The sequence below is a fragment of the Perognathus longimembris genome, chromosome 9, assembly GCF_023159225.1.
Source record: "Perognathus longimembris pacificus isolate PPM17 chromosome 9, ASM2315922v1, whole genome shotgun sequence".
In the NCBI taxonomy this organism is placed as follows: Eukaryota; Metazoa; Chordata; class Mammalia; order Rodentia; family Heteromyidae; genus Perognathus; species Perognathus longimembris.
This window is the reverse complement of record NC_063169.1, coordinates 9,794,113-9,819,002: the sequence shown is the minus strand read 5'-3', so window position 1 is coordinate 9,819,002 and position 24,890 is coordinate 9,794,113. Positions and strand designations below refer to the sequence as shown.

General features: G+C 39.8%; 1 protein-coding gene across 2 annotated transcripts in view; it reads left to right on the top strand.

Annotated features, from left to right (window-relative positions):
• Kcnq5 (potassium voltage-gated channel subfamily Q member 5) overlaps window positions 1-24,890 on the top strand; it is a 486,711-nt gene that overhangs the window by 354,639 nt on the left and 107,182 nt on the right. For both annotated transcript variants that reach the window (XM_048353691.1, XM_048353692.1), the window contains exon 3: window positions 7,209-7,335. In XM_048353691.1, coding sequence (XP_048209648.1) covers window positions 7,209-7,335 — 127 coding nt within the window. The remainder of the gene's footprint in view (window positions 1-7,208; window positions 7,336-24,890) is intronic.

Genomic DNA, 24,890 nt, shown 5'->3' with positions numbered 1-24,890 from the left:
AATCCTAGGTATTCAAGAGGCTGAGATCTGAGGATCCTGGTTCAAAGCCAGCACACATAGAAAGCCCATGAGATCCTCATCTCCAATTTACCACCAATAAAAGCCAAAAATAGAGATGTTGCTCATTGGTAGAGTGCTAACCTTGAATGAAATAGCCAAGCATGAGTTCAAGCCTCAGTACCAGAAAAACAAACAAACAGATTGGGGAGAGAGTGCTTGATGAGCATGTACAAGGCCTTGGGTTAGATCCCCAGCACAAAAATAGTATAGTAAAGTAAGTTAGGCATGGGTATCTTATGCCTATAACCTTACCGACTCAGGAGGTTGAAAACTGAGGATCACAGTTCAAAGCCAAGCCTGTCTGGATAGTCCATAAGACTCTTATTACCAATGCACCAGAATGGAGCCAGAAGTAGAGCAGTAGCTCCAGTAGTAGAGCACTAATTTTGAACATAAAAGCTCAGGGATAGGGCTAAGGCCCTGAGTTCAAGCCCAGGGAGACACACACACACACACACACGCGCACACACACACACAGATAATTTAATGATGATGAGGAGGAGGTAGCAGTTTTAAATTAACTGTCATAATTTGAGGGAAAGCTCACATAGTTCTTTGGAGCAAGAACCTATAGGTTAATGAGAAGTAGACAATTAAATAGTTAGAACCAAATGAAAAACTAGGTTTAGTTTCACTTACTTTGGAGGCTTTTTTGGTACTTCCATTTTGATCTGATTATGGCTTTTGGCATCATTTCTGAATTGATCTGGCTAATTTGAAAGTATTCCTTAAAATCATAGCAGAACGGATTCGCTGAGCTCAGGGTATAGCAAGCTGTTTTCAAAGGTTCCATCTTGGAGCTTATGATTCGGAGGCTGAATTCCAACCTTGCTGTTTTCATACCCAGATGCAAGGCACATTTCAGTTACAGTATGATGAAGTTTTAGGTGGGGGAATGAGGGAAGACTCCCTTCCCAGTTGAGGGACTAGGGAGCAGGAGTGAGCCCTGCCAGTGTGGGCTCCTTCTCAGAAGACTCCACTGTAGCTTGATGCTGGGGACAGATCTTCCCTGGGGCAGGTGGAGGGGGGAGGGGGGTTTCTGTATCCTCATGCGTGAGCCCTGACACCAAACACCATCGCAGCAGGGGCCCCTTGGGGGCTGCCTCACAAGGCAGAGAGGCACTGAAGAGCAGCCAGCTTAGCCCCGAGTTATCGCAGCCCGCTGGGAGCCCCTCAACTCCTGTGTAGAGGCAGGACAGCCCACTGTTGCCCACTGGTAGAGCTAAGCTCCTCCCTGAGGAGAGGGCATGCGCACTTCCTGCCCTGACCCAAGGGACTTCAACCCAAGGCCCCAAAGCCTGAGCTCTCCTTGGTAACAGGAGATAAATGGGTCATTTTGTGCTTTCCCCTCCCCCCCCCGCCATTTCTTCTGTGTTTCTCAAGAGCTTCAAAGACAAGTGAACGTTGCCATACATGTAGAATTAAGTAAATTACTTAATGTTTTTCAGAAGCTTACATACTCTGATATATACTGACATATACTGATATATTTATGGGGTCCTGGGACTTGAACTCAGGGCCTCACACTGTCATTTAGCTTTGATGCTCAAGGCTGATGCTCCACCACTTGAGCAACACCTCTACTTTTGGCTTTTTGCTAGTTAATTGGTGATTAAAAAAAAAAAAAGCCTCAGGAATTTGTCTTCCTGGGCTGACTTTGAACCAAATCCTCAAATCTCAGCTTCCTAACTGGTAGGGTTTCAGGCATGAGCCCTCAGCTCCCAGACAAGACTACTTATCAAAAAATTGAATGGATGAAACACGTGTAGCGAATTTTCAAGAATTAATTAGTCGAAAGAAGGAAGATCTACAGGAGCACTAAAATTTGCTGGTAGTGCTCATGAAGAATTCAGCCATCCCTGTCTCCTTATGCCTACCAGCCAATGAGGGGCAAGCCTTGTATTCCTGGCTGCAGAACATTCCCAGGCATTGTTTCCCAAGGCAGGAAGCATCAGTGCCCCTCCATACACTGTTCTACCTGTCTTCCTCCACATACCACCTCTCCATAGTGTGTGGTAAGCAACCTAGAAAGTTCTATCACTCGCTGCTCGCCTCTTCCAGACAGGCTTGATTCTAAACATGTCCAGCTTTCTTCATACCTAGGGCCAAACATTCCCTTCAGGATAGCCATTTATTCTTCCTCCAATACATTAATAGTATATAAATATTAATATTATTAATGCCATTAGTATTATTTATATTGATGTATTATGTTAATATAATATTAATAACTCTATGCAATTGTAATTATGTATAAATATGATTAATTGTATATAATTACATAGTAGTTAATATTATTTTATATGTAGTTATTAATTTAACATTAATATATTGCCACTATCATTGATGCAATATTATGTTACTAATATAGTTGATAATATGGTGAATCGTATAATATAAAAGCTAGATTGGTAATAGTATATGATGTCCTATAATGATAGCTATTAAATTTATTTATAAGAAATTTCCTCTTTTCAAAAGGGATAGCATATTAAAGTATGATCTACTAGTATAAATCTTTTTTCCCACATTCTGATGTAAGGGTAGAACCAGCCCTAGATCTTTATTGTATTTCCTTCATGGGTGCTCTCCTGGTAGAATCTTAGGAAATTAGCAAGAATCACAACTGGAACTCGTCTGACTGATGTCTTTATTTGCAACTAACAACACAATTTGCCTCACAAATTCTTCCTACTAGTGAAATGTGAGGAGGCATGCTGGCTTGCTTGCTTTGTACCACTTTAACTATATGCACAAAAGACAACCTGCAAACATAGCTGGAAATCGATTGTGTTGGTTGAATAAGAGCAGTCGTTTTAATTTTATATATTTAATTAGCCATAGCTCTTCAAGAACTGGTTCAAATGTCATGGGGTTTGTAATGCCAGTGGTTCATCTTCGCAAAAGTGCTGGTTGATGGCATGAAACTAAAATTAAAAAAACAAACTATTAGTTACAGCAGGCAGCTTGTAAATTAGACAAAGGTCACTGTGTTTTAATGAACAGTGCTGTTAATGGGAAAACAACATGAACATGTGCTTTTAGGCGCTGTAAATTTGTAACCACTCCCCAAATCAATTAATCTTTACCTAAAAACACTTAACTAGCCAGAGAACAAAATAAGTTCATGAACAGAATCTAGAGAGGTGGGGGCAGTACTAGGCTTAAACTCAAGGCCTCTCAATTTTACGTGGTATTTTTTACTCAGGGTTGGTGCTCTACCACTTGAACCATGCATCCACTTTTCGATTTTTTGCTGGTTAATTGGAGAAAAGAGTCTCCTGGACCTTTCTGCCCTGGCTGACTTATAACTGTGATCTTCAGGTCTCAGCCTCCTGAATAGGATTACAGGTGTGACATCAGTACCTAGCAAGACCCTAGATAGAATTTGAATTCTCAGAGGAGATAGCACAGTCAGATGGAGCAAGGAAATATTGGCACGGTGGCATAGGAAAAGACTTTCTTAGCATCTGTAAAGGAAGGTTAATGCTACATGAGACGTCTCAATAACATACTACTAAAATTCAGGAGTGATTCTACTGCCTTTTAGGGTTATAAACTTCTATATGTGATTTTTTTTAGTCTTTAAGAGGACTAGGGCCTCCTAGCTACTCGGGAGGCTGAGATCCGAGGATCAAAGTTGAAAGCCAGCCCCAGCGGGAAAGTCTGCGAGACTCTTATCTCCCATTAACCATGTAACTTCAAATGTAACTTCAAATATGGGGCTCACAAACGATTATGAAACCTTGATTCTTTAGATAATATAAAATAAATCTAGTTTTATTTTATCTCTAAAAATAAAGCTTTACTGAGAAATTGCCTTAAATCTCCAGATAAGTTTGGAATATATTAACATTTTTATTATGTTGAATCTTTTAATTTATGAACTCAGTACTTCTCACCAACGTATGTCTTCTCTTATTTCCTTACATGGTAGCTAGCAATTTTCAGCATTTGTACTCTATATGTGTCTAGATAAGTATGTCTAATTTTTATATGGAATTATAGGAAATAATATTGTGGTTTCAACATGCTCATTGTTAGCAGACAGAAGCAGGAATGACTTTTTCATGCCAATCATATGTCTTGCAACTAAATTCAGTTATTAGTTCTCACAGCATAGTCGTGGGTTTCTTGAGATTTTTCTCTGTAGACAATATTGCCATCAGCATTTTTTAAGAACTCAAAAGAAAATTACACCAAGAAAGAAAAAAATTAGTATTCTGTTGTTGTTGAGTAGAATGTTCTAGATCTATCAGTTAATTTCCCATAAGTTACCATGTTATTCAGTTACTCTGTAAACGTTCTGCTGTCCTTTCTACAACTACCCCAGCAGTCCTGAGAAGGGCAATCCTGAAGGTCACAAACACAAATGCACATTTCTCTGCTGCTCTTTTCAGCACTACCAGTTTTTGTTGCATGACAAAAGGGTATTGACACTTTCCTCTAATCTCTTTTAAAAACAAAAAGCACTAAGCATATTCCTGAACAATGAATGAATAATTGTCGGATCTACTTTCTCCTACACCTCACTGTAACAAAGAAATATTACAATAACCTTAATATACTCTTCTCCTAAACTATGGCTATACATATATAGGTATACATATATGTATATCCACACATATACCTATAGACGTATGCATATATATGTATATATATATACATATCTGCATCATCGATTTTCACAAGAAAGATATACCGTTACATGGCAATATCAGCGGGTGGAATCTACGTGTTTTCTTGGGTATCTTCCACAACATACCCCTTTCAACTGAACTGCCAAATATCCTAAGTACAAGTCAGGTATTTTAAAAAGAAGAGGAGGAGGAGGAGGAGAAGGAGAAGGAGAAGAAGGCGGAGAAGAAGACCTGCCACTAACCTAAGTTGGTGCCAGACACAGCTACAGAGACATTTGGAAAAAAATGTGCTGGAATTAAAAAAAAAGAAGAAGAAGATGAGTTTTTGGGCAGTGGTGGTTCACAACTAGCACTTGTAATCCTAGCTACTCAGAAAGCTGTGATCTGAGGATTGAGGTTGAGCTGTGGCTCAAATGATAGAGCACTAGCCTTGTGCAAGAAAGCTAAGAGAGTGCCCAGGCCCCGAGTTCAAGCTCCAATGCCAGCACACACGTACACACACACACACACACACACACACACGCACACACACACACACACAGATGATCTGTTATCTTGACACCTGAATAAATGAATAGAGTCAACTACTTAGGTATGCATTCAAAACAAAGCCGAAACTATGAACTTATGAGGTAAGCATAATGACCACAGCTTTAGTTATGTGTACATACAGTGATACTGTAGATAGATTTAAGTTACTGTGAGTAGGCAGAGATGATGTGAAACATTTGTTCCCCATCATGAGAAATCTCCACGGATGGCATAGTGCAAAATAACACAGAATGGATGTGATGTCTCTACTGAATATTTCAAAAGTGCAGCATACCATCACACATGGAACTAAAACAGACAGTTCCCTGAAACTTGCAACAAATGCCATTTTTACAAACTTGGTTATTGGTTTTCTTACAAGAGCAGAGTAAGAGAGAGAGGAATGGATGGAAATTTTTCTATATTTCCTTCATATTTCTGTATTTCCATATCTATTTCTATATTCCTTCTACATTTTTATATTCCTTATACTTCCTGTATCTTACCTAGTATATATTTCTATATTCTCCATACAGAGAAAATATTTTACTTCATTTTTGTGTTATGTGGAAGCTTTAATAAAGCTCAGGTATCACTTTTCCAATGACGCTATTATAATTAAAATCCAATTCATAAACCTCTATATGACACGCACTGAGTTGATCCCCAGATTAAAAGTCAAGGTAGGGAGTTATTTTAAAAAACAAAACCAATTTTAATAAACTCTGGAGCTGTCCCTCTAGGGACAAATGACTATGCTAAGCTCTTTCCAGAGAGACTTCCCTTTTCCAAAGTCTGTTTGGTTTCCATTCGATGGCTGACTATTTAATGAGCCACTTTAGCTGGCCTTCCCCCAGGGTTCACTCACAACTCTTCCTAAATCATCTCCAAGTCATTTTGCTGGCGCAGGTGTTGTTTCGCAGGCAACTGTGGCAAAGGGCAGCACTGTAATTAACAAGCTTCAAGTCCAAAGGCTCAGGGTCTCATTGCTGGCAATGGAGAAATGTGCCACATCATGGAAAATGCACCTGAAATCTGCTGGTTTATAAGTCGATTTTTGACATTGTAACAGCAAAACAATATAATTCTAAATAGTCAATTTTTTTTTCTCTGAGAACAACTCTTTTATTGTTCTTTTTGTGCCAATCCTAGGGATTGAACTCAGGGCCAGAGCATAGTCCCTGAGCTTTTTTGCTCAAGACTAGTGCTCTACCACTTGAACTACAGCTCCATTTCCTGCTTTTGGGGGGCTAATTGGAGAGAGGCGTTCACAGGCTTTCCTGCTTTGGGCTGGCTTCAAACCTTGATCCTCAGATCTCAGCTTCCTGAGTAGCTAGGATTATAGGCATGAGCCACCACTGATGGCCGGTTATGAAAACAATTCTATCATTCCATATAGTAACATTAAGCTCTGTCATCCATAGAATTTGCAATTATGCTTCAGGGTATACCCATTTCATCTCATATAGTTCTTGTTATTGAATAGCTAAAGTCAACTACACACACTATATATTCCAGATGAGAGAGACAATTATTCCATGCATTTGGTACTGAAAGCCACAGGTTTGCAGTGAGTTGGTAACTTGAAGAGAAATCTCATTCCATGACAGAAAATGTAGATACAGTGAGGTTTTGATATTCTTCAGTTTCATTTTGGCTTGGCCGAAAGATGTTGTTAACCTTCCAGGTGCTACTGGCTCAAGCCTTTAATCCTAGCTAGCCAGCAAGCTGAGATCTGAGGATCGAGGTTCAAGTGGTAGAGTGCCAGCCCCGAGTGAATAAAGCCAATGGATAGGGCCCAGGCCCTAAGTTCAAGCCCCAGTGTCAATATCAAAAATAAAAAGGAGATGTTCTTACCTGTAAACTTTAACAACTAGATGTCTTAAGCAAAGTGTGTGAATGCCCCTATTCCCAGACTTTCTTACTAAGGTTTGCTCTATAATGCTTCGCACTGAAATATCCTGTCTGATGTTGTAGGAGTTCGTGATGATTGTCGTCTTTGGTTTGGAGTTCATCATTCGAATCTGGTCTGCAGGTTGCTGTTGTCGATACAGAGGATGGCAAGGAAGACTGAGGTTTGCTCGAAAGCCCTTCTGTGTTATAGGTGACTATCAAAGTTCCAGATATGTGGATTTATGACACTGCATACTTTCCTTCTGTCTCCTTATTACAACATTTGATCGATATTACAAGCTAACATCCATGAGTACTCACCAAGCACTTTTGTGTTTTGAAAGTGTTGACTCAATCATTACCACAACAATATGAATACTTTTGTCATCATTTTACAAATAAAGAAACTGAGGCAAATATAAGCAGAGTAATTTACCAAAGTCATATGTAGTAAAGTAGTGGAGCTGGAATTAGAACCAGGTAATCTTTCTCTAAAACACTATTTATGTCCATTAAGATTCTGAAATACATGGTTCCTCTGGGTTGCCCTGAGTTAGAAAAACTTTGACTTCAGTAAGTATAAACAGAATACCACTTTAGCTTGATAATAGAATCACACTGCTCTACCAAAAACAGGTGCCGATGCCTGCAATCCTAGCTACTCAGGAGGCTGAGATCTGAGGATCTCAGTTCAAAGTCAACCCAGGTGGAGAGTGCTAACATTGAATAGAAAAGCTAAGGGACAGCAGACAGCGCCTAGGCATAAGTTGAAGCCCCAGTACATACATATATATGCATGATATTTTATAGGATCCCACTGTGTGGAATGGATGTCAGTGTGTTATTCCTAACAGTGGGGATCAGTCAGCATAGCTATATGTTTTGGTGACTGTAGATCTAACGATATGTCCTACATTCTGAAGTAGGAGTCCCCCAACTCCACAGTCCCCAGATCAACAGCAAAGCTCTGGAACTGATGTGGTTCCAGAAGGATTCCATCCCACTGGTGTTCCATTTGAAATTAACCCTTCTCCATGAAGGTGCCACAGGGCATTCTGAAGTTCAGATCTGGTATTTCTCTGTAATGTGTTTAAACTATATCATAAATTTGAAAACTCTAAAAGGGAGTAAGAAACATGAAATGAGTCTAGGGAAGGTAACAGATAGGATGGGAGGAAATGATAGAAATGGGGACTCATTAGATGGTCATGTTAAATTGTAACCCAATTGTCCAATCTTTGAAGTTCAGATAATTTAAAAGAAAAGGAAAGGAAATACCAACCAAACACCTAAATGAAGAAGGAAAGGGGAAGAAGAGGTGGGGGGGGAGGAGGAGGAGGAGGAGGGGGAGGGGGAGGAGGAGGAGGAGGAGGAGGAGGGGGAGGGGGAGGGGGAGGGGGAGGGGGGAGGGGGAGGAGGGGGAGGAGGGGGAGGAGGGGGAGGAGGAGGAGGAAATTGTGTCATTGATATGAAAAGAGATGGAACTGGAGATCATCATTTTAAGTAATAAGCCAGATTCTGAAAGAGTACTGCATATTTTCTCTCACTTGAAAAGTCTTTAAAACAAGCAAGCATAGATAACGTTGAAGTAGAGGAACTATTAAGGAGTAAGAAGAGGACTAGTGGGATAGCAAGAAAAGATAAGTGTAAGTAACAGGAGGAGTCATAACTAAGATCAAGGAATTGTATATACATGGATGAAAATATCATATTGGAGCCTACTGGGCTGGGAATATGGCCTAGCGGCAAGAGTGCTTGCCTTGTACACATGAAGCCCTGGGTTTGAGTCCTTAGCACCACATATATAGAAAATGGCCAGAAGTGGCGCTGTGGCTCAAGTGGCAGAGTGCTAGCCTTGAGCAAAAAGAAGCCAGGGACAGTTCTCAGGCCCTGAGTTCAAGGCCCTGGACTGGCCAAAAAACCCATAATGGAGCCCACTATTTTGTATAACTGATATATATTAATGAAAAATGAAAACTTAATATTAGGCCTAAAAGGGAAAACTTTGCATTAAAGCTATTAGTAGTAGTAGTAGTAGTAGACAGCTAGATTTGGTTTGTTTGCTCTTTTGTCTCCCTTCCTGTTCAGTCATCAAACCCAGATGCTGGAAGATCTTGTTGAGGTTTATTTACTTCAAATCTTTCCAAGCTGAGAAAATTGAAGGTTAATTTCCAATGTAGTTTATTTAGATTACTTTATTCAACCACAATGTATTTTGCATTAGGTTTTAGTAGTGAAGAATTGCTGAGAAATTCACTTAATTTCCTTGCCTATTCCTGTCTCTTGCGACGGGAGCAGAGTAGAGCCAAACAGAGTATCTACCTATCTGTGGGCAGTGTTTAAAAAAAATCCTTTTAATCCATACTTCTTTCTCACTGTGCACATTTGAAGAGAATTCAACAGAGATCTAATGAAATCTGAGATACAATAGTGAAGATGGTAAACTTGTAAGCTAAATCAAGGTCAAAAAGGTACGTTTGGCCTTTATACTAACAGAGTCTATTTGCCCAGCTGCCTCTCATCCATAAAAACAAGCTTTACTTTGCTTTTGGAAATCATCATGCTAGGTTAGAGGAGGAAAGAAATTGGTAATTCCCAGCCTTGTGTGTGCCCAGCAACTAGGCAGCATAGCAAAAGCCTTGGTTTTTATCCCAAGAGGTTTGTGTTTCTCTACATTTCCTGCTCAAGAAACATTGTGAAAGATTATCACTTGATGTGAAACTACTGTCCAACAAGTGCTCTCTGTCCCAAAACAATTCACAAAGAAGATGGTTAGCCAAAATTCACTCCCGTTCCATGGGAGATTCACGGATGACTATAGCAATATTTCATTTCAGATTTTAAAACCAATTAAAAATTGGTTATGTTCCAATTCCAAAATAAATGCCAACATAATTCTGGCCACCAAGCTAAAAAGAATGTTCTTTCTCAAATGCCCTGCTGCCATTGGATAGATGTTTTCAAGCTACTTGGACATCAGCATATCTTAGTCCTTCAATCTGTCTCTTCCTGCCTCAGATCCTGCTAGATTTGTTCTAGAAACGATGTCATGCTGCCTGTAACTTTATTTGTCTTAGTATCTATCAACAATGTTCTTACGAGTTTAGTCTGACATGGTTTAGAAGCATAAACTCAATTTAACTCATCAGCCCCTTTATTCTAAACATCATCTGCCAGAAGCTAGCTGGCTGTCCTAGATTACTATTTAGACTATTTTTAGACTCAAATAACAATACTTAATAAACTGTTTAATTTTTTTAAAGAAAAGAAAAGGTAACATAAACCCTATAGTTCCTTTGCTCAATCCAGGTTAAGCTGGCGCAAAGAAAAAACTAACTCTCCTACCTATCTCTGATAGCCGTTCTTAGTAGGAGTTTGGAAATCCAGCCAAATGTTTTCAAGATTTCATATAGTTATAAGATTTGATTATTCTGAACATGCCAAATATACACCCAAATGATCTGAGACGTCTTAAACATTCTAGGAAAGAACATAGAGAAGATTGTGGCAGTCTAGCTGTTACTCTGTGGATGTAGAAAGTGTTTTCTGTAAACACATCGGTGCTACATCCTGTATCCTGTGATAGTTGCCAGCCAGTATCACATACTATTGAGCCCCTTGAGCAATTACAAGTGCTTGGACACAAGTTGCAAGCAGCCCTTTTGGTGCATTTCAAAGAAATACTTTGCCATTTTCCTTTGGAATTATACTACCCCTCCCCCCAACACTAAAACAAAACCAAAACCAAAAGCTTAATTGTTAATCAAAACTTAATTGTTTTAAGAAGTCATGTAAAATCATTGTATATTTGTGTTAAGAAAATATATATTTTTGTGTGTGTGAGCTACTTGTGCTTAAGGCTATTGCTCTACTACTTAAGCCACAGCTCCACTTTGGGGTGTGTGTGTGTGTGTGTGTGTGTGTGTGTGTGTGTGTGTGTGTCTAATTGGAGATCAGAATTTCATGGACTTTCCTGACCCTCAGATCTCAGCTTCCTGAGTAGCTACAATTACAGGTGTGAACCACCAGCTGCCTGACCAGAAAACATAATATATATATTTAAAAAAATTATATATATATACATATATATATATATATATATATATATTTGCCAGTCCTGGGGCTTGAACTCAGGGCCTGAGCTCTGTTTCTGGCTTCTTTTTGCTCAAGGCTAGCACTCTACCACTTGAGCTACAGCACCCACTTCCGACTTTTGCTGTGTATGTGGTACTAAAAATCGAACCCAGGGTTTCATGCATGCTAGACAACCACTCTACCACTAGACCACATTCTTGCCCACAGAAAACCTATTTTAAATAACTGTAATCTAAGGAAAGAAAGGAGTCTAGATTTTTTAAGATTAGGTACTTCCTTTTGTTAAACTATTGATTTTTATCTTTTGCTTTGTTTTGTGAACTTCCTTTGAAAATTGATTAAATTGTATCTAGAATCAAAAAATTCTCCCTTAAACCTGTGTTCAGTTTATATCTTTCCTCCAAGGCTCTGTCATAAGAATTATCCTCCAACTGTGGAGAATAATACGACATTCCTGATTTGGAGTCAGGTATATTTTAAGATGCCTACCTAAACTTTTTTTTAACCTGGACATGCTTTTCTATGATTTTTCTACATCAAAACAATCATTCATCCAATAATATCAGCATACACGAATAACTTCAAAGACTGACTTCACAGTCATTCTTTTGTTCCAGCTTTTCTTAATGACTTACCAGAAAATTGCAAATAATACCCCAGGCTGAAGCTGAGATCACATGATGAGCCTGTCAAGGCAGGAAGCCCACCAATTACTTCTAACTGTGACTTTCTTTTTATTATTATTAGTATTCCTTGGTGACTCCTTCTAAAGACAGATATAACTGGTCCATCTTTTTCAATCTTGAAATGTGTCCCCAGTGAAATCGAAAATACTAACTTCTAATTAATCTTCCATCTGTATCTGGTGCTAAATGTAAATTGATTTCTTCTTGCGGTTTTAACCAGTTCCCTTCTGTGTAATATTCACACAAGATGTTGAAAGGAATCTATGTAGACAGCTCTTCAGCTAGTGAAGCCAGTCTCTCAGAAAAGGCCAAACTTTTATTGAAAAAATTATAGGACCAGAGGCAGAGCTCAAATGATAGAGCACCAGCCATGAGCCAAAAAGCTGATCAAAGTTGGTCTTGTTCATACTGCATTCCTAGCTACTCAGAAGGCTGAGACCATGGTTCAAACCCAGCATGAGGAAAAAGTCTGTGAGAGTCTTATCTTAAATTAAACACACACACACACACACACACACACACACACACACACACACACACACATCAGAAGTGGAGCTTTGGCTCCAGTGGTAGGGCACTAGTGTTGAGCAGAAAAGCTCAGGGACAACGACCAAGTTCTAAATTCAAACCCCAGGACTCACAAGAAAAAAAAAAAAAAGAAAGAAAGAAAGAAAAAGTCAAAGAAGGAAGGAAGGAAGGGAGAGAGAGAGAGAGAGAAGAAACAAAGGAAGAAAAACTGAGCAAAAGCTTGAGACTAAGCATTCGCTACTGATCAATACACAACACACACACAAAACATGATACTTAGCTGGGAACAGGTGGTTCACACCTGTAATCCTACTCAGAAGGATGAGATCTGAGGATCAAGATTCAAAGCCAGCCCAAGTAGGAAAGTCTGTGAGAGTCTCATCTCTAACCACCTAAAAGCTCAAAATGGAACTGTGGTTCAAAGGCTAGAGTGTTAGCCTTGAGCACGCAGACACAGCAGCTAGGGCCTGAGTTCAAGCCCCAGGAGCAGCACAGACCAAAAACAAGAAATACATTAATTCAAAACATTAGATTTTTTTTAAAAAAATGAATGTTATAACTATAGACTTTATCTTTATAGCAACAGTATCAGATTATCCGTTACTGCTTTTGGGGTGGTGGGAGTGGGGAAGGGGATGAAAGAGACTGGAATTTAACTCAGGGACTCACCACAACCCTACCTCTTTTTGTTTTAGTAATTTTTGAGTTAGATCTTGCAATTTTTCCCCTGGAATTTGCTTTGACCCAACTGCTCTTACCTATGCCTTCCACACAGCTGGAGTGTCAGGCGTAAACCTCTATATCCACCTTATTAACTGAGAGGAGAGTTCACGAATTTTTTTGTCTGGACTTTCCTTGAATTGAAATCCTCCCAATCCCTGCTTCTCTATTGCCGCTGTTTAATCTGAAAGGGAAATTGGGGAGAAAGCAGACATACTGTTCCTGTATCAAACTGCAAACACTCCCCAGCAGTGTTATTATAAGATTCTCTGAATATTCCCACATCAGAGACATCTGGAGTAAGTAATGCTACAGTCAAAAATGTCTCTGGGCATTTGTAATGTTAAACAGACCATTGACAATTGGGCAACCATTGATTTGATACATGATTGAACTTTCATAGTAATTTGAGAGGCCGATGGGATTTGACCTATCAGAGGGTACATGTAGGGAAAAACAAATAATTGATGCTTGTCTCCCACTCTATAGGAGTAGAGCACTATGCTATGTTTTATTAATATTTTACTGTCATATCATGTACATACATGTAGATAGATAGATACATAGATACATAGATAATATTCATTCACAGACAGAATACAAATGAGCCAAACATAATTTTAGTGCTAACAACACAAAGATGAATAAAACATAGTTCCAACCTATAAGAGCACATTCTCCTATGCCCTTAGAGAGGGACAAAATCAAAAGATGTACCATCACAGAACTCTCAGGTAATACTGGTTGAAGTAGTTATGGTAAGAAGGCTATAGAATATAAAGACGGTGCCTAACACAGGAAACAAAAGATCACCATAGTTTTAAGCAATCCAAAAGGAATTATATTTTTATATACAATATCCAAATTATAGGTAAACGTGGATAGAAATATGGATAATTTGGATAGGAAATATAATATTTTTGCCATTTCCAAGTATGGCTAGATACTCAGGAATAACCACAGTGAGAACTTCCCTAATTGCATGATCCCAGAAAATCTAAGTAGTCATCCTAAGAGTTGACCTGAATATTTAAAAAAAAGGAGCCAGCCATGGAAAAACTGGGCACTTATCTTAGCTGGCCAAGTGAGAGTAAATGCAACGCATTCAGAGGCCTGAGGAGCTCAGCTTGCGTGGGAGGAAACATAGAAGTATTGTGACTGCAATGCAAGGAATTCTGGGAGACTGGAGAAGATGGTACACGAGATTAGTAGAAGTCCCAACATAGGACTGACTGTACAGATCAAGAGGCAAATCAGGGAAGGCCAGCAAGTTGCTGGTAGGCCTAATGTGAACATTTGAGTTAAAAATAGCAATATTAATTAGGCATCAAAAAGAATAAATATATAAGTTCCTTTGTTTTTTTTTTTAATCTAGCCTGCTTGAACTTTATGTGAGCAGTATACAAATGATTATCCATTGTGAGGAACATACAAATAAGTCATAAGGAAACTATTCCTCTGAACTTCCATATCTATGAATTTCTGCCCTCAGAAACACAAGATTTCAGATTGACAGGGAAAAAATAAGGGTTATTTTCTATGAGCAATTGGAATCATAATGTACTAGAAACTCTGCTGGAGCCCCATTGGTAATATCACCAAGTAAGTAATTCCTTAGAGCCTTCTTGACAGGAAGACTGTTGTAGACTTTTATTAGTCATGATTATTACAATGCAGATTTATTTCATTAAAGCTTATTTATTTCCTTTGAGAAATTGTCCCTTTTGCCTCAAGATGTTATCTGAGAACTAGGATCAGTAAGAAACATTAAACTATCACTATGGGGTAAATTTTCAAAGTGATGCTTAGAATTTACCAGTATGAGACCCATTAACTTCCATGAAATTCCTGCAGTTAAACCACTGCACGTGGCTTTGAAATGTTCTACAGGATATCTTTGCAGTACTTGTTCTTGAATTTTTAATAAATATTATAGAGCAGCTCAGTGTACAGCTGAATGCAGTATTTAAGGATGAGGCTAATGTACCGTTCACTTCCAGAGGCAATCAGTATTAGTTTCAAGCTTCTTTTCCATTAAGTCAAAGGAACAATATAAATCCACCTTTGATTCTTTAAAGAACATCCTCTATAAAGGAATTTGGAGGAGGTCAATTAGAATCTGGTGCTCATAAAGCAGAACTCTGTACTTCTGAGACATCGTGTAGCTCCCTCCATAGTTGGAAAAACTGAAGTACTCTGAGGCAAAGGTACCTAGCTGTAAATCTGCAATGGACCTGGAATTGAATGCCCAGCTCTTGAATTTATGGTACTGCCTTTTCTGAGAGTCAAATTTAATTACAGTGTAATCCATTTAATCTCCATGCAGAAGAACAATGAAGGCTCAGCGAAAGTGAATTTATTAATAGATTAGTAAGAGGCTATGTTACATAGATTGGCAACTTTCTTTTAGGGATCTCAATTTTCAGTATTTTCTAGAATATGTTCAATGACACAAAGGGGATTATCCTAATTCTTCAAACTAGAATTGGCAAAGAACTTTTTGACTTTTTCTCCTTTGAAACATCATGGAAAAGTTCCCCTTGAAAATGATGTAGGGCTGTCTTCTTTGTCAGGAAATAAAAACCCAATTAAAAATCAAAAAACATTGTGGGAGAAAAAGTGAGTAATTTTCCTTCACACCCCTCCTGGGCTAAAATAAAGAACTAAATTGAGATAAGTACTCAGCTCACAACCTCTCATGAGACCAAAAATGAGTGTGAGGGCTGGGAATATGGCCTAGTGGCAAGAGTGCTTGCCTCGTATACATGAGGCCCTGGGTTCGATTCCTTAGCACCACATATACAGAAAATGGCCAGAAGTGGCACTGTGGCTCAAGTGGCAGAGTGCTAGCCTTGAGCAAAAAAGAAGCCAGGGACAGTGCTCAGGCCCTGAGTTCACGGCCTAGGACTGGCAAAAAAAAAAAATGAGTGTGAGCCAGGCAACCAGAGACTCATTTCTGTCACCCTAGCTACTGGGGAGGCTGAGATCTGAGGATCACAATTCATATTCAAAGCCAGTCCTAGAAGAAAAGTCTAAGAAAATCTTATTTCCAATTAATCAGCACAAAGCCAGAAGTGGAGGTGTGTCTCAAGTAATAGAGAGCAAAATAGCTAAGGGAAAATACAAGGCCCAGTGTACACATACATACACACACACACACACACACACACACACACACACACACACACACATCAGTATGCCTTTCTTCCATCTTTACCTTTTGGTGACTTTTACTCCAACTAACCATGGCTTCGTTCATACTAGTTCATCCACTGTCTATTTCCTGCATTTGCATTAGAGAAAGAATCATAGCTTTACATACAAGATCTTCCTTTGAAAGTGTAGTCAGAGAGAGCTGGGATTACATCAACAGGAAAGGAATTTCTTAGATTTAATTGTAAATCATGTATATAAATCCTCTCATATAACATATACTTCCCATATCCATCTTGCTAAATTAGCAGGATGGTATGAATTTGAAAAGTACTGAAAGCTGATGCTTAAAGTGGGGCATTTAGAATAAGAGCCTTGTCAAGGGTCACTCACACAGCACATAATCAAAGAGCTGGAGATTGATGAAGAGATTTTCTCATGCCAAATCCTGATTTCCTGACAACTCTGTACCGTTCGCCCTCTGTAGCACGCATATGCAGTACAGAAACAAACTAGTCCCCATATGATGATCTCAGTATTGTCTCGCCACACCTCTCTCCTCTCTTCAGAGATGTTACCAAAAAGCCTTAAATAGCAATTGGTGTTATAGGAATGTAGGTGTGTGTATCTGTGTGTGTGCACGTGCACGTGCACGTGTGCATGTCAGTCCTGGAGCTTGAACTCCGAGCCTGGGCACTGCCTCTGAGCTTTTGTGCTCAAGGCTAGTGCTCTACCACTTGAACCACAGCTCCACTTCTGGCTTTTTCTGTGGTGGCTAGCAGGACATGAGTCTCATGGATATTTCTGCCCTGGCCGGCTCTAAATTGCAGTCCTCAGATCTCAGCCTCCTGAGCAGCTAGGACTATAGGTGTGAGCCACTGGCACCCACTTAGGAATCAGTGTTAGGAAGGTTATTCCTTCTCTAGATGGCTGTTTCTAAGATCTGCCACTTTGTTCAACTTCTTCTTGTTTGAAATGAATTTACACTTAGTACAAGTTACAAGAGTGGTACAGACCTATATTTGAACGTACCCCTTGCCCCAGCTTGTCCCAATGATAGCATGTCACCTAGGCAGAATGCAGTTATCAAAGACAGAGGCTGATGGTAATACACACTCTTAAGCCAACTATAGACCTACAGATTTGTGTGTGCATATGTGTGTGTGCACGTTCACACACGTGTGCCAGTCCTGGGGATTGAACTCAGGGTCTGTGTTCTGTCCCTGAGCATCTTTGTGCTCCAGGCTGGCACTCCAGCACTTGAGCCACAGCTCCACTTCCTTTTTTTTTTCTGAGTAGTTTATTGGAGACAAGAACCCCATGGACTTTCCCTCTCAGGCTGGCTTCGAACCCACAATCCTCAGATCTCAGTGGCTCATGCCTGCAATCCTAACTTTTCAGACCTAAGATATTACCAATCTTGGTGTGCACTATCTTTTACATGAATTCCTGGGAAATTTGTTTAATGAACACTACAATAAAATGCAGGACTTTTTTCTTGGAATGGCTTTCTTGCTATCCTTTCAAAGTTACATCCCACCCCAACCCCATCACTTAACCTCTGGGAACCAAGAATCTGATCTCTATCATTATAATCTTGTTGCTTTTTAAAATGTCTCTCCTCCCCTTGAAGATTACTACTATAATCATACAGTAATAATCTTTGGAAATTGGCTTCTTTTTCACTCAGCATGGTGTTCTTGAGGCCCATCCAAATTGTTACATGCATAAAGAGTCATTCCTTTTTATTGCTAAATAATGTGATGTGTAGGACAATCTTGTTTATCCATTTGCCTGCTAGTTTGTCTACTTTGTTACTGGACATGGACATTGGTTATTATAAAAAGGGTTCAATGAACATTCATGATAACTATTTACATAAACATATTTTTATGTGTCTAGGATAAATACCCATGAATGAGATGACAGCATCATATATGAAGTATTTCTTTAACTTTTTCAAAAACTTTCCAAAATGTTTTTTCTAGAATGTAGTCATTCTATTTAGAATACAGAAAGGGGGGCTGGGAATGTGGCTTAGCAGTAGAGTGCTTGCCTAGCATACATGAAGCTCTGGGTTCGATTCCTCAGCACCACATACACAGAAAAGGCCAGAAGTGGCGCTGTGGCACAAGTGGTAGAGTGCTAGCCTTGAGCAAAAAGAAGCCAGGGACAGTGCTCAGGCCCTGAGTCCAAGCCCCAGGAATGGTAAAAATTTAATAAAATAAAAATAAAATATAGAAAGGTCTACAATTATGGCTATAGCACCATGGACATTCGAGACCTGGCCTACAATACAAAAATGCCTAACTAGTTCATGACTAAAAAATCACATCTATGCTAGATTCAAATGGAATTTTCTGTTTATATCAAACTATGTCTCTGCCTTTATTTTTTAATGTAAATTATTTTAGTAAGCAAAATTTGCTGAAATCCATACTCCATCACAACTGAAAAAATAACCCATTAAGAAGCATTTCTTCATGCTCTAATAGATGAATGTAAATTTTATGTTTCCATAGATAAAACATTAAGAAACCAATTACTGTGAAAAAAAAAAACACACAACCCAATACTGTAGAAATTCCTGATGGACCATTACTTAAACCTAACTTTACTTTGTAGAAAGTCTTTATTCCAGCAAACTTTATTGAGACCAAGATGAAAAGATATGTATAACCAACGGGAACTGCTGGCTACCAGCTGTAATCCTAGATAATCAGTAGGCTGAGATCTGAGGAATGAGGTTTGAAGCCAGCAAGCTTTGCAAAAAATTCCATGCTATATTTCCATATAGTCAGCAAAAAAAAAAAAAAAGCTGAAATGGAAGCGGAAGTATGGCTGAAGTGGTGGAGTGCTAGCCTTGCATGAAAAAGCCAACCAAGAACATGAGGTCCTGAACTCAAGCCCAGATACACACATACACACACACACACACACACACACACACACACACACAGATGAAATTAGATGTGATGGGATGGGTATGTAAGTGTCCCAAAACCAATACTGGCAATAATTCCAGTCATGAAAATATTAGGCTCCGTGTAATCTCTGATCAACCCTAGGACAATTAATTCAATCAGAATAGAACTGTCAACTCAAGACCTTCTTGCATGTCATGTTAGCTATTTCTTTTCAAACTATCCTCGTCAGTGCACACCTAGAATTTGACAGCTTATACACTATAAATAAGAATGCTTGCTGTATGTGAGTCTGTGTGTATGTGTGTGAGCATTTGTGCCAATAAACTCACGTGCTTGTGCTCTCATTTGACGTTTTCACTTTTAGCTTTTTGTCAGTTAACTGCAGATAAGTGTCTGCCTGCGCTGGCTTTGAACTGGGATCTTCAGACCGCAGCCTCCTGAATAGCTAGGATTATAGTCATGAGCCACAGGTGCTCAGCCCAAATTTTTAAAGGGGAAGAGAGATGCGAAAAACCAAGCTAAGTACCTTTTGAATCTAGAGCTCTTTAGATGTAATAAATGGCTTGGGGAAAGGTGTGTACAGTCCCAGGAGGGTGTTGGGTTAATCAGAGGGGCATTTAGCTTTATTTTTTTTACTGGTTGTTAATTTTAGCTTAACCTGCATTGCTCCTATGAGAGCTTCCTGGCTCCAGGATGAGGCCATCTACCTGCAAGGTAATCCACATGTGTCTCCTGGCATGGCGTCTATCAGCCCGTGGTTCGTCATTCCAGTGCCAACATCTTTTCACCCCTGCTCAGATAGAGGACATCTCTGTCCATGTCATCCCCCACCGCCACGCATACCATTTGCTGTTGTATTCCCAGGTCCCCACAGTTGCTAACCACAATGATTGTGTCCAGAATGGTTCAACTAGGGTACTAGCAGGTGGATGCTGATGGCTCATGCCAGCAATCTTAGCTACTCAGGAGGCTCAGAACTGAGGATCATAGTTTGAAGCCAGCCTGTCAGACTCTTATCACTTATTAACTGAGAGAAAATCTGGAAGTGGAGCTGTGGCTCAAGTGGTAGAGTGCTAACCTTGTTCAAAGATGCTCAGGGACAGCCCCCAAGTCCTGAGTTCAAGCCCCAAGACACACACACACACACACACACGCACACACACACACACAGGATCAGCCAGAAAACATACACAAAAGAACCTCACCCCACCGGGCATAGAAAACCCTAAATACACAGTGTGGAAAAGATACACTCTACACGAATAAATATTATGGTTATCCAAACAATATCAGGTGAAAACCAGCCCCTTGACCTCAGTTTTCAGGAGCTATAAAAATATTTTAAAATCAGATCATTTTACTTCTCTGATTTGGTCGTGTGAATGTGGTTATACATTTTTGAGTAAAGCTCTTACTTTGTATGTATACTCTTCTAGAAGAGACTGTGCTTTTATGCTGCCTTTCCCTCCCCCCCCCCCATTTCTTTTTTTGCTTCTGCCTTTTGCAAAAATGCTCTAAATATTTGATTTGAGCCACTACCACAGACTCCAAATCTGTGTTTGGAATTTACAGATCAAAGCACTGTAGCTAATCCACAGGACATTTGCCATTATGTGACTTAAGGATCCATCTCTTATCAAGTTTCTGTGGTTTTCTGGAGTATGCACTGGTCATAATGTTAAAATGTGCACATCTGAAGCTGTTTTTGAATTGCTTTCTCTTGACTCTTTTTGCCCTTTGGTTCATGGGGAAATGATCACCTCGAGTGGTGCTGGGTTCCTTTAGGTCATCGCTTTCCCCTTCAGAAGGGATTCCCAGACAGCGTCACGTTTCCAATAAATGTTTTTTTTTAGATCTCCTTGTCTTATTGAAAAGGGTCATGATGGTGGGAAAGAAAGTGATAACGCGTGGAAAGTGTGTGCAAAGTACTAGGTTTCCCCCGACAGTTTCAGGACTTCTAATAAGATATTACGTTTCACAATCTGAGCTGCAGACCCAAGTCACCAGGAAGCCTAAGGCTGTCTCTCTGCGTAACTTGTGGCATGATCTCCTGCCAGCTGCCAGCCGCTCCGGCCCTCTCCTTCTTTCCTTATAAGTACACATGAGGACAGCAGCATTTTTTTCTAAAGTTCATAAGCAGTAGCCAGTAGATGCAAATATGAAAGGCAGGCTCTAGGGGCTCATACCTTTAATCCTAGCTACTCAAAGCTGGGATCTGAGGACCACGGATTTGGTGCCAAACCAGGCAGGAAAGTCTGTAAGATCTTTTTACCTTTGATTAACCAGCAAAAAATTTGAAAGTAAAGGTGTGGTTCAAATAGTACAGCACCGACCTTGAGGGGGAAAAAGCAGAAGGAGAGCTCTCAAGTTCCTGAGTTCAAACCCCAGTACTGCTGCAAATTTTTTAAAAAGGAAAACAAAAGCAAAGTTCTGGAAACTGGTCTTTAGATCCAAAAGGGACACATTTTGGCAAGAAATTTATAAATAAAGATGGGACTTTGATGTACAATTAAACACCATTTATTTAGTTAATACTCTCACTAAAGCTACAAATATATAGCTATAGCCTGGATATCTCAAATGGAAGCAAGCAGGATTTTCAAAATGATGTGTGTCACATACTTACGTCTGGCTTCTATTAACTGCTTTAAACAACTGTTTTTGCTCTTCACTCCATTTTCACACCCCAGTGTTTATCCCTATTGGATTAGCTGAGTACCTAAATGGTATCCATTTCTTATTTCTAAAAATAAGAAATTGTGCATCAAAAAGATTAAGAGAGCCAGGTGAGCCAGGTAATTTTCAATTTCCCCACACGATACTTACACTAAATATCCTCCACAAGTGTTCCCACTTAGTGACATTTGAGCTCAAGTGGTGTCTCCATTGCAAAACCCAAATAATACAATCTAAGAGAGGAATTTCCTAAAGATAGCCTTTCAGAAAAATTTTAGTACAGATGACGATTATAACCTTCATGCCCTCAAAGTAACACGAAGTTTCTCAAAGGAAAATTACATTTCCCAGCACTACTAAGTATAACACCATGATTCAGAAAGTCATGACTTTTCAAGGTCCAAGTGTTCCAGCATTAAAAGGTAATATTGAAAGTGAGGTGTTTGCTGGGCATGAATGGCACATGTCTATAATCCTAGCTACTTGGGAGGTTGAGATCTGAGGGTGGAGGTTCAAAGCCAGCCTGGGCAGAAAAGGCAAAGAGACTCTTAACTCCAATTAAATAGCAAAATGAGGGAAATAGAGGTGTAACCCAAGTGGTAGAGTAGCAGCCTTGAGTTTAAAACTTAGTACTCTCTGTCTCTGTTTCTGTCTCTGTCTCTGTCTCTCTCTGTCTCTGTCTCTTTCTCTCTCTCTCTCTCTCTCTCTCTCACACACACACATACACATACATACACAAGAAAATGGAGTGTTTGTGTATTCTGTCACCTTAAACCCACGGTGATATTGTCTGTTGGTATATAAGCATTCAGGTTCTGACCCCGAGAGATCTTTCAAGCATTACATTGCACCAAAGGATATTAGGGGATTTCCACTTCCATCACTCATTGGTGGGAACTCAAACCTTTTCTAGCTCTGTAGTCCGATAGTACTAATTTGGAACTCTGTTCAGGAACTGAAACTGACTGTGGTCTTGCTATTTAGGCCTGAATGAAAACAGATACACAAAGAAAATTTTGAGCATTGTAAAAATGGCTGTTTCCAAAAGCCCAGCTTATACTGTCTATGGAAAAAGTCTCGTAGAAAACCCTAAACTAAATCACCCAAAAATACATTTACTTTTCATCCTGTGGTTTATGCATCACTAGATACTAGATACCAGAAGCGAGTAGTCCTCTGCCAATAAATAATAATAATAATAACAATAATAATTAAAAACAGCCCAAAATATCAGGCCCTGCTTTCTAGCCCCAATCCTGTCAACAAGCAGTGGTGATACGGAGGGTGATAATGATACAATCCGATCTCACTTATCGGAAATCCAAAGGTGTTTACAAAACCACTATGCCTTCATCAGGACTAAACTCCCTTCTTGCTCTGGTCACACTGACTTAATCTCCTTTCATCCCCTAAATAATCAGGCGGGGCTGGAGTCCCAAAAGCTTTTCATTTTTTTCTGGATCTCTTACCCTTTAGATAGGGTCACAGCCCCCCTTCACTTTCTTAGGTGCCAACTTAATTGTCACCACCGCCACGTTGTCCTTCCTGGCTCTCCCTGCTCAAGCACCGCTTCTTACTCTAGGCCTCCACCTCCGCCCTGCTGTGCTCTGCAAGCCTCTTCTTAGCGACATTATGTTCTGTGCTGATTTATGAGCTTCATGGCAGCCTAGCCTTACAGAAAGTAACTCCAGGAGTGCAGAAAGCATTTCTGTTTTGTATTCATTGCTCTCTCCTTGGGGCTTAAGTTCCTAGCAAATATGTGAGGAAAAGAGATACTTGTTGAATGAATTCATGAACAGAAGTGTCCATTACCTTCACGTTTGCTTGGAGAGGAATAGTTTCAAAGCCCTACAGCTGGTGCTTTGGATTCAACCAATATCTAAACCAAGTAAGGTTCTACTGGGAAGTCTAGAAGTGGCCCACTTTCCCCTCCGATCCCCTTGGTGCTCAAGCTCTGGAAGCCCGTCCTGTGAGACAGACAGTAATGCACTTGATAGCAGCACCGATTGATCGTTAAACCAGACATCGAGGAATGTTCTCTATGCTTGCATACCGAATTCCTTACCTCTTCTGAGAGGTTGGAATTGTGTATATGTGAGCAAATATAATAGAACCATATCAATCTCCACTCCTCTTTGTCTTCCTTCTATACCGGCAAGAAAACTTTTGGCAAAATAAAACCATCGTGCAGAAATGGTTTTTCATAGACACAAGGTCACCATACAGTCTCCCACTGAGAGTGCACCACTTATGAACATGTCCAGATTATAATACGATTTTTATTAAATTTTACCTGAAATAATAATATTTGGGGAAGTGGGGGACAGATAGTGTATGCTTTATTCCTTTATTTCTAAGTCTCTGCTCTAGAACACCTCTGCTACTCTCCCCACCACACTCCAGCAACCTCACTAAAATGGTCTAGGGAGCACTGGGTAATAGCCATTTTTCAGCAGGCATATTCCCTGTTTCAGCCCTACTGAATGTCTACCTTCCTGTTTTGCTGGTCTTTCTACTGGAACAAAAAGATTACTGACATAAAAATATGGAGTATGATGTAAAGGCTCTGGGGTCAAATATCTATCAGCTTGCTTCCTGGTCCAGTTACTAGCCAACTGACTTTAGATTAAGATTGTTAAACTTTCCTAGGATCAACCTATTATCTATAGAAGTTTCTGCTGGGTATCAGTGGCTCCCATATTTAATCCTAGCTACTCAGGAGGCTGAGATCTGAGGATTGTGCTTCAAAACCTGTCTGGGCAGGAAAGTCATTGAAACTCTGGTCTCCAATTAACCAACTAAAAAGAGCTCCAATTAACCAGCAAGGTGAGACTGTGGCTCCCATAGTACAATGCCAGCCTTGAGAAAAGAAGTTAAGGAGTAGAGCCCCACCAGACTCTGAATTCAAGACCCAGTATTGGCATGTGCACATGTGCACGGGGACACACACACACACACACACACACACACACACACTTTTT